We start from the raw sequence: 10,533 nt of genomic DNA, 5'->3' as shown, positions 1-10,533 counted from the left end.
GGGTGCGCAAGCTCTTCCTTTGAATCATAAGTGAGTAGACGCAGCCTTCTTTGTGACTTAGACACATTACACCTGAAATGCTCACGTAGCAAGTTGAGGAAAATGTATATACTTGCTCACTCATTATTGGCTTTGAGTAACTAGCCTTGTTCAGTACTATACCAGCTACTTATAACAGTCAAATTTCTTTTGGTTGCAAATAACAGAACAAACTTAGGATCAAAATCCACCCAGGATTTTCTAGACAGGAAGCTGTCAACGTTTTCCTCCTTCATACATCTGCTTCTCTCCATGCACACGATAAGTTGCCTCAAACAACTGTATTTGTATTTTTATCTCCTCCATTCAGGAGATAAGCCCAGACTGAGCAGCAAGATAGTATCAGCATTAAGAATTTAGCCCAGGGAGTCCTTACTCCCATATCCTGCTTGGGGAGCAGAAAATGTTTCTCCATTTTTCCTCATTTCTGCCTGTTTTTATCCTGTTATGCTAAATTCCTTTTTAAATAAGCTTTATTACTTTCACTACATTTTCTTATCTCACTGAATGCAAAGATTGAAGTAATTAGCTGTGCTGCCTATACCAAAGGTTGCTTTAGACAGTTTTATAAAAAAGTAACTCACAACTGACCCTGGTGGCACTAATCAAAAAGCAGAGGCAGGAGGATTGCAAGTTGGAGGCCAGTCTGGGCAAAATTAGTAAGACCCTTTCTCAAATACAAATATAAACAAAAGAGGTGGGGGGCATGGCAAAAAAAAAAAAATTAGCACAAGTAGGGCACCTGCCTGACAAGCATGAGGCCCTGAGTTCAAATACCAGCACCTCCTCCCTGCATTAAAAAAACTTTTTACCCCAGTTTAGGTCAGGTTTCCACTGTTAATCCAGTTCTGTATTTAGATGGACAGCTCCCAAATTAAATCCATTTTGGATTATATATTTTAGAGATGTCCACAACATCCCACTCTCATCTGTTTCAGGCCCAGGAGTGACTTCTCATCAACATACCCAGATTTTTTCCTTTACTGGCTCAATTCTTCAAAATCTGTATAGTTTCTAAAGTCAGATTTTTCTGCTTCTACCCCACTCACAGCCTTCAGAGAAGGGCTTGGGGGCTATCCTTGTCTCCAGCTGGACATCAGATTGACATCAGATTTCTGCTGTGTTTCTTCCAGCCCGACTTCTGCTTCATCCCCTCCCCTCCAATGGCTCTTTGCCCTTGCCATAACCCAGTGCCTGAGACCAAAAGAATGAGTCAGTGACGTTGTCATGCTTATTCTCATCTCTGTTTCAGCTGTCTTAATATATGTATGTCTTACATTATAAGGATCCTCTAAAAATAGTTTTTTTATGAGTCAGACCCCACATTGTTTGGCTGTGTTCACAGCAAGCTTATTTACCCTCTTCCCCTCCTGTGTGACACACACACCAGAGAACTAAAGCCAGGCTAACAATAATACTCTATGACTCGACTGTGCTTGAGATTACAGAGTGCTTCTTATACTTCAGTGTAACTCAGGCAAAAAGCATAATGTGCTTTAAATAGATTTTTATTTGTTTTTCTTTATATTAATTTTTTTCTCCCAAAGAGGAATAGCATTACAATCCAACAATCAGAATCCTGTTACACACACACACAGGCATGCCACATGACCAGGTTGAGGTGGTTGTGTCCTTCAGTCTGTCGACACATCACAACATGGTCAACCAAAGTCTCTTCATTTCAGCCAGTCTCAACACAAAAAACCCAACAGGTGTACACTCAACTTGGCTCCATTTGGAACTAGTGGCAGGATAAGAAGGAAAGTATTAGGATCAGGCTACAGTTTGTCTGCATGCAGTCCCCTCACACAAAGCTATATGGATCCTGAGAGGTATCCAAGAGCTCTGGTGGGATCCTTGTTGCACCTAAGACATGAGTAACAGCCATCTGATCAGAGGGTTTCAGGAAGGAGGCTGGGGAGCAGGCATACTCCAAAACAGCACCAAACCACTCATACAATATGGTACCCTGCTGGGGCTAGACTGGCAAAGGTTAGAAAGTGGCATCCAGCTCAAGATAACCACTCAGACTTACTGGGTAAAGCTGGAAGTTACCCTTTGATGTAATTGGGACTCAGTCTAGAAACAGGTCCCTCTGACATCCTTAGTTTTGGCAAAGTGCTGGTAGTATTGACATTAATACTCACAAACTGGTACAAACTTCCCTAGGATCTCTAAAATCATCAGTCAAGACAAGACTCTCTAACCCTCTCCTGTCTAATGTTGCATAGGACTTTGTGAATTCTGGTTCCCTTGTGTATTCAAGTTCTGTGGTTTAAGAAAAAAATCCTGAAGCATGCTCAAGGTGAAAGGCACATACACAGTCAATACAGTATGACAAGGTCTGATGCTTCAGGAGTCAGACTAGCAGGAGACTGAGCAGTGTTGGTTCTTAGAAATCTATACACAATTAAAATGTTGTCACACTCAAATGCTACAGGATCTATAGGAAAGTACAAAAAAAATTATATGAGCCTTGCAACCAGCAGATGAGAGATTGGAGAATTCTAGAACTACAGGAGTCTCCAGAAATACAGATAAGGGCAGGGCCTTTTGAAATTTGAGCCAAATGCTCTATTACTCAAATTCTTCCCCCACCAGCAGGATCATGAGCACTTGTCCAGGACAAAACCTAGGCCCCGGCTGGCAGTGAGGAGTAGGCAAGAAGGACTGGAGGGAATTTCAGCTCTTGAAAATGCTGAAGACCCTAAGCTGGCTGTGAAGTGAATTAAGAGTAGGTGGAAGAATAAAAGTGAACTAGGTTGTAACTGACGAACTTGGTTCTTCCCAAGAGAACAAGGTTGTCTACCAGGGCCCTAGTGAGCTGGCATGGATTCTTTGATCTGCTTGTAGTAGTAGTTTGGCTTACTCCTTGGGATAAGAGACCCCAGTAGGGCTTCCTTTATCCCTTATCCCAGGATCCATGGGGATACCCCCACCTTCCTCACATGTGCCACATGAGGGCTGGGGGTATAGAATCAGGGAAGGTATCTGCTTTTGCCCTCTGTAGGAATGCAGAGTTTCTCCAACCCCAGCTTTACTATGAGGACTGGAAACCTGGAATTGGGATGAAGGGGAAGACCTATGTTAGTATGTAACAGGAAATCTTAAGTTTTAAGGAAGAATGAGCACACACTAGAAAAGGACAGCTAAAAAGAGAATGGGAAGCAACTCAGGGCATCCCCAAGAGGCTGTTGCTGGTGTCTGAGCCCCAAGTTCAGTCCCACCACAAGAGGAGAAAAGCTGGCCCCCCTATCTCCTGTGTCTCACCCAGGGAATTCAGGTTCCTTCCTCCAGGTACTTAATGGAGGAGAAGGGGAAGGTGTGGCCAGAGGGTACCCGTTTCTCCCCAGCATCCTAGAAAGGAAGAACCTTGAAGGAGAAAATGAGAAGCCCCCTGAAGGCCTTCTGAATCTAGATAGGGAAAATTTGGGGACTGGGACAATGGGGTTCCTGGCCTCCTACCCAGGAGTGTTTATTAGCCATACTGAGCAAGGTATGAAATATTAAGACCAGAGGCAAGATGAAGGCTGAGCTGTCAGTTTGGGGATGACTTCACACCACAGCTTGTCCTTTTCAGCATCTTTCCTCTGCAGTCTATGCCCTCTCTCTGCTCAGATGCCCTCTGGCCTGTATCTCTCCTAAGCTAGTTCTAGCACCTTGGGCATGTATGAGTGGCCAGTACGGCAGAGCCTTGCCCAGCTTCTGTTTCTGGGGTGGCATATAAAGGTAGGGAGGCAAGGTATTAAGCCCTTCAGACTCAGGGACCTGAAGACAGGTAAATTTCAGGAAAAGACTTGGGAGGTGAAATTATAGGAAAGGGAAATGGGGGCAGACTCCAGGCTCTAGCATTAGAGCAGGGCTTGGCCTCTCCTAACAGCACCACCTCCCATGGTGTCCTGCTCCCTACAGCTTCTAAACCTGTCTGTCCTGTCTACATCTCCAATAGGCTGCCTCTTTCTCTGGATTCCCTCTACCTCTCTCAAACTCACATCTCGCTATCCTCTTCCACATACTTTTACCCTTGCAGGCCTAAGCAGTTCCAAGGAGCCCAGCCCCCTGGGACAAAGAGAAGGGAAAGACTAAATGCAAAACCCTGAGCCTGATTCCTGACTGGAGGGCAAGGACACTGGTCCAGGTGCGGCAGGTTATACCTGCTCAGGGTTGGGTTCCCTCAGTCTAACCTATTTGAGAGGGAATTACTAGGAATGAATAAGGGAAAGGAGTGAGTAATGCCAAACATAGGAAACGGTAAGTCCTGTAAGGTAGAAGTCGAAGGTGGATAATGAGCCAGATCAGATCGGAAGAGGTTTTCAGAAACAGGGTGGGCAAGAAGGCAAAGGTGATGGGGAGAGAGGTGCAAGTCAGAGAAGGAAGCATAGAAGATTACGATGGGGAGACAGGATTAGATGCTGAGTTTGGGGACGGTGAAGGGCTGCAGTGGGTTCAGAGGTGGCAAAATCAAGGGAATTGAAGGAGGAAGGGCTGTCAACCCACCTCACGCACACTTATGGAGGAGGGTGGTTGTGGTGTCCAGCCCAAGGCGGACCCCAGCCGTCCCTCGAGCAGCACACAGGCTGCTGCGGAGGGGACCGACAGGGATTGCGAGACTGCGAGGAATTTGTGGTGTAGCGGGGCACTCAGTAGTTGAACTGGCGCTGGCTCGGCTGGTAGATAAAGCTGCCCTGGTGCTTGGACCGGCGCGGACGGCTCTCCCGGGCGCGGTTCTGCCGCTGCACCACCTTGGCGCTCAGCGTGTGGCGCTCGGCGCGCTGCCGGGCCCTCTGCAGCCACCGTGCCTGGGTGGCCTTCTCCAACAGCACAGCCCGTGCGGGCAGAGGAGCGGCGGCGTGCTGCAGGGCCCGCGGCTCACGCAGGCCAGGCACCAACTCTCTGCAGACACAGAGCGGGGCTCCGTCAAGGCGACAGATAGGCAGTGAGTGTGGAGTGCAGGCATCTCCCACCCAGTGTCACTTTCTTTGCTGACTGGGACGCCTGACATCCTACTGGTAAGTACCAGCCCTTCCCCAAAGCCATTCTGGAAATGCTTCCCTCCTTGGTTCTGGTCCCTGGACATGTAAATTGGACCTGGAAGCCCCCATCTGTATAGCCTTTAGCGGCCCCTCTGGGTACAAGAGACTCGGGCCCAATTCTCTCAGCCCGGTCTCTCCCAAGCCCCACCCCAGTCATGAGGCCACGCCTTCATCCATCTGACTGCTCCGCCCATCCGTCCCGCCCCTTCCCTCCAGGACACGCCTTTCAAAGCCCATCAAGGCTCTGAGGTCGCTCTCTCAGCCTCCAGTTTCTGCCCTCAGCCAGCTCACCCATCACTGAGGTCGCTGTCAGGCAAGGCAGCGTCAGGGTTCGGGGAAGGGGGCCCGGGCTCCAACACTATGGTGCTACCGGTAACGTAAACGGACATGCTGGGGTGCTCGATGAGGAGGTCCTCCAGGGGGCTGCTCTGAAGGCGGGCGGGCCCAAGGCCGGGCCCCTCTGCAGTAAAACAGGCGGGAGGGGTAACAAACCAGCTCTCGTCCATCAAGGAGGGCGCGGGGGGAGGGCGGCCTGCGGGGACAGGGGCGGCCCCGGGGCTGGGGGGAGCCACGTAGCTGTCTATGGGACGCAGGAGGGGGAGCCATGAGGAGGAGAAGGAGCAGCGGGGAGGGACACACACACACACACACACACACACCGGACACAGGGGGCAGGGAGAGAAATGGCATCGTTAGTCAGACCCGCAGCCCTACCCATCGTGCCCACGGAGCACCCTCAGGCCAGGAGTCTAGCCTGGATGCCCTAGGAGACCCCAGATATGGGCCCCAACAGTGTGCTGCCAGGAGATAGCTCAGACTTGCAGGGGAAGGAGCCTTGTTACACCCACCTCCAGGGCACTGCCTCAAACTCAAGTTTGCCCAGATGGCTTGGGGGAACTCCAATCCCCATGCAGCTCCCTTCCCCTCCACTGTTCGGCCATGTGCCCTTAGGATGACTTCACAGGCCCAGGAGTCAGAGTGTTGGCCCACGACTCAGGCCTCACCCGGCAGGTCAATGATGAGCCAACCATCCACTTCATCCTCCTCCGAGATAAAGGCGCGAGTGCAGTCAGTGTCTTCCGGGGGCGAGGGGGTGCTGAAGAAGAGGCTGGTGAGACGCTGGAACATGGTCGAGGGGTAAAGCGGCCTCAAGGGGGCGCCCTACGGCAGTGCAAAAACCTGGGAATCACAGAAAGGCGTCAGATCTTCCAATGGAAATCCACCCCTCCCCCCCAAAACAGTGATAAGAATATTATAGGAATGTGTGGGGAAGCTTTTGGAGTGTGTGTGTTCTTCTACAATCAAATCCAGGCTTCTCTGTATGAGATTAAGAAGTTATTTACCTGTGCCTTTGTTTTTTTCATCTGTTAAATGACAATTAGTACTCTTCTCTGGGTTCTAATAAGAATTAAATGAGCCAAACACTTATGAAGTGCTTAGAACAGTGCCTGGATACACGATCACTCAATAAACTAATAAATCAGTTTTTGCAAGGTGCTTTAGGGATTTGGAAGGAGTGATGTTTGACCAGGCTCTGTCAAGGAAGGTCTTCGGAGGATAGAACATCCAAACTGGACCTTGAAGAGTAAAAAGGAATTCTCCACACAGGGAACAAATTGCCCATATTGTGATTATTATCATCATAATAATTTAACTAACATTCATGTGCCAAGCACTATCAGCTTCACATATATTACCTGATGGAATCCTCACAACAAATACAGAAAGTGCATACAACCACTATCTCTCTTTTCCAGGAGAAGGAAAGGTAAGATGAGACTCAGAGAGGTAAGGTAATTTGCTCAAAGTCTCATAGCTAGTTAAAGACAAGGTGAGATTTGAACCCATGTCATCAAGATTCCAGAGGCAGCATGTATAATCAATATTATAGAGTGATTTATTGAGTGTCTGTCTAGATTAGGTATTTTTAACTTGATGATCTATGGGTTTTTTTTCTGGGAAGAAGGACTTTGAATTTCATCAAGATTTTCTAAACAGCAGTTTTTAACCCCAGGGACTAAGAACCACTATAAGAGACTGTGTGGTTTGAAAAGTGCTGGCTAGCAGAAACTCCACAGAACTGCTGGGACTTCATAGTGAGATTGGGCAAGCTTTCAGATGGGACTGTCAAATGAGATATGAAGATCCTATCCCCACAGGCCTTCCCCCTGTAACCTCTTTTTCCCAAGCTCCTGCTCAAGGACAGCATCCTGGCCAGGAGGAAGAAGATCAGGTTGCCTGACCCCAGTGAGACAGCAGGTCAGTGGGAGGTAATGATGGAGGAAGGGAACTGTCAGAGATCCCAAGAACTCTTAAAGGATAAGCACTAAGCTTTGGACTAGGACCCAATCCCTCAGCCAGTCCTTCCCTGGGTTAAAATGAGGAAAGAGGTCCTTGTTCCAGGAATATAGATGTCAAAGTGGTGGCTACAGAACTGTTCCCTTCCCATTTTACAATCTGAGACTCAGAAAAAGAACATAAATCAGTCCAAAAATACAACTAGACCGTGGTGGGCAGGCCTAGTCCCAAGTCACTGAGCATCCAGTCCAGAGTATACACAGTCAGAAAGGCCTCAATAGACAATATCCAAGAATTAATGATGCACAAGGGACAGGAAGTTCAGACAAGAACCCTGATCCACTTATTGCTGCACTGCTCAGACAGTGAAAAGTCTAGGTTCCTGGCATCAAGATTCAGCATGTATTTCCCAAAGTACCCAGAATGTACCAGAGCCTTCAATTATACACAGATTGAGGTAAAAGAGGCTCAGGGTAGAAACTCCCTACCTAAGGTCACACAGCAAGTCAGTGGCAGCCAGGAGGTGACAAGAGCACCAGCCAGCCAGTGCCCACTCCCTCCCTTGACCACTGGGTAAACCTCTTGGATTTTCTTTCTCAGTCTGCCAGCTTTCTGGTTCTCAGATTCCCAGCTTGTCTCTAGGAAGAACTATTCCCTTTAATAATTACAGCAGCTGTGCCCAGAATAGCACTTTGAGCCCTAAGCCACCCACAGCCCAGCCCATCCTTGAGCAAGCCCTAGCTTGGGATGGGACTTTAGGTCCAGCTTCAAGCCCATTCACTTGCAAAGTTAGAAGTCCTCCTCCAACCTCTTCTATTCCACTCTAAGCAGAGGGAAGGGACAGCACTAGGGTAGGTTGAGTTCCTCCTGGCTGACAGCCTTGGAAGCTGGGGAGGTGATGAGGAGCCAACAGAGGAAAGCCCATCTTACCCTCTACCCTTAACCAACATCAGCCCTGAACACACCCAGAGGCAGGCAGCCAGTGACTCACCTTTCTGTGGTCAAAACAGCTGGGAGACAGCAATTTTATTGGGCATTAAGATAGAGTGAAGGTAGAGGGGGTTAGAATCACAATAGGGTCCCAATCTCCAGAAGCTGCCCGGAAAAGGTCCAGAATTAAGGAGTCTGAATGGTGGCTCAAGTGGTCAAGCGCCTTGCCTAGCAAGTGTGAAACCCTGAGTTGAAACCTCAATACCACGAGGAAAAAAAAGAAAAAAAAAATTCCAGATTGTGCTGAGCCCAAGACAGATCCCTCAGTGGAAGAGGGATGTGTACCTTGTTACTTGAGTTGAGTTCCTATTGTGTATATGCCCACAACTAATGCATTGGTCACTTACTCAGCGGGCATGAGTAATTAGCTGTGGGACCTCTAGTAAACTACTTCCCCTCCCTGGGCATCAGTTCCCCTTTCATGAAATGCAGTTGAAGACCCCCACATACCCTGAGTTCAATCTCCAGTACCCCCCAAAAAAAGACCCCTACACTTGAAGGCTGAGAGTGACACATCAACTAAGGCGCTGCACACACGTCAGGGATTAGGAGAACGTTATTATGTTAGTCCCTAGGGGCGGAGCTTGGGGCCAAAGAGGGGATTCCGCCACCATCTGGTGCTGCCCCAACGACTTGTAGTCCGAGGCCGCCTTTATCCCCAGACGACCCCTTCAACCTAGACCAGCTGTGCCATCGGACCCTTTCTCAGGACGCAAAAAGAAAACAGGAGGTCAAAGGCCTGTCCCCAACCCCTAGATACCCAGGAAACAACTGAGTCCCCTCGGGCCCCGCTTGCCTTTCAGCTCTCTCTCACCCTTGGCTCAGCCTGACACAGCGCCCACCGGGTCACGGGAGGACAGGCAACTCAAGCCTGGGGAGGCGGTGCTGGCCTTGGTGACGTCTCAATGTCATATGCAAATAGAGTGACGTCATGGTCTACCGGTGTGCGGCAACCAATCGGAAGCCGGGGACGCAGCCCCAGCTGCAGCAGTCTGAGACAGACAAAGGCCCGAGAGCCGGGGGTGCAGGGTGTGTCCCGGGGCACCGGGAGCCCCTCCAACCCAAACTGGTCGGGACTCACCTGGTGGCAGGAACGTTGCGGCGGGTGGGGATGCGCTGAGGTAGTTGTGCGGCGGCACGTCCCTGGGTGGCAGACTGCTCACAGGCCGGGCCGCATCGGGGGGACCGAGCTGGTGGACCGCGAAGCTAGCGGTCCGACGGACGGACTGCTGCACTCGCCCACCGGACTTAGAGTCTGTGCTGCAGCTGCGGCCGGGCTCACAGCACAAATTGGAACGTTCAAACAGCTGATTGTGACATCACAAAGGGGCCCGCCCGCCGCGCGTCACGGGCCGGCAGAGCATCAGCCAATCGCAAGCTGTGGATTCTCCCCCTTCCCTCCACCCCCGCCCCATCACGGTTCATTGGCTGGTGGCTCCTGCAGAAAAGCAACACTCGGGGCCACGGGGATCTGCCTGGAGAGGTGACTGTTGGAAGCCTGGATTCCCTGCGTCTGGACATACACAGAATTCTCAATGAAAGCGATTCCCACTCCTTCCTATGGGATCCCTTTAATTCTGCACACTCTACACCTATACCAGCGCCGTCGCTCTTGCAGTGCTCCCCATGTCCTTTCTCCAGCGTCCTATATCCAAGACCTCGGATCTGTACGCACCCTTTACGTCCTCACGCACCTCCATTCTCTACACTGCCCTTCTACATACTCTTCCTCTTTTGTCGAATCTCCTCATCCCTACACATTTTCTGTTTTCTCAAACCCCCCCGCCCTTTTTTGTTTGTTTGTTTCTCAGTTCATCAGACTTGAAAATAGGAAGGCGCGCCCCTTTCCTAGTTCCAGGGGAGCACCTGCAAGTATGGGAGAGTTGATTTGGCTGACTGGAATTTTTGCAAGAAGTAGAACTTGGGAAGGAAATGCTCTGAGCTGAATAAACACTGACCCAGATTTAGCTCAGCCGTGGAACGTTTGTTTACACACCTTTTTAAATTCACTTGCTACAGGAACTGGACTAAGAGTATCAGGACAGGGATTAGTCCTGATTTACACATGGAGAAACTGAGGTGTACAAATCTCACTGTTAGTACGTGAATTCATTCTTATTAATGTATACAAAAAAATTATTGGGCACAATATTGGCACTGCCAGACCACTAGC

At 49.6% G+C, this 10,533-nt stretch overlaps 1 protein-coding gene across 3 annotated transcripts; it reads right to left on the bottom strand.

Annotated features, from left to right (window-relative positions):
- Positions 1 to 1,531: 1,531 nt before the first annotated feature.
- Tp53inp2 (tumor protein p53 inducible nuclear protein 2) lies at positions 1,532 to 9,627 on the bottom strand. 3 transcript variants are annotated; one of them, XM_020162988.2, is made up of 4 exons: positions 9,442 to 9,627; positions 6,077 to 6,251; positions 5,364 to 5,652; positions 1,532 to 4,932 (listed from the first exon to the last, which is right to left on the bottom strand). In XM_020162988.2, exons 2-4 carry the CDS (start codon positions 6,198 to 6,200, stop codon positions 4,680 to 4,682), a joined length of 666 nt encoding a protein of 221 aa, XP_020018577.1. In that variant the 5' UTR covers positions 6,201 to 6,251; positions 9,442 to 9,627; the 3' UTR covers positions 1,532 to 4,679. The 3 variants fall into 3 exon arrangements, with proteins under 3 accessions (XP_020018577.1, XP_020018579.1, XP_073930703.1); XM_020162990.2 differs by having other exon boundaries at positions 5,364 to 5,532; XM_074074602.1 differs by lacking the exon at positions 9,442 to 9,627 and adding an exon at positions 9,175 to 9,435.
- Positions 9,628 to 10,533: the final 906 nt, after the last annotated feature.

This window comes from Castor canadensis, chromosome 5 (genome assembly GCF_047511655.1).
Source record: "Castor canadensis chromosome 5, mCasCan1.hap1v2, whole genome shotgun sequence".
Lineage (NCBI taxonomy): Eukaryota > Metazoa > Chordata > Mammalia > Rodentia > Castoridae > Castor > Castor canadensis.
Note: the sequence above shows the minus strand (reverse complement) of the source record. Positions and strands in the feature narration are given on the sequence as shown.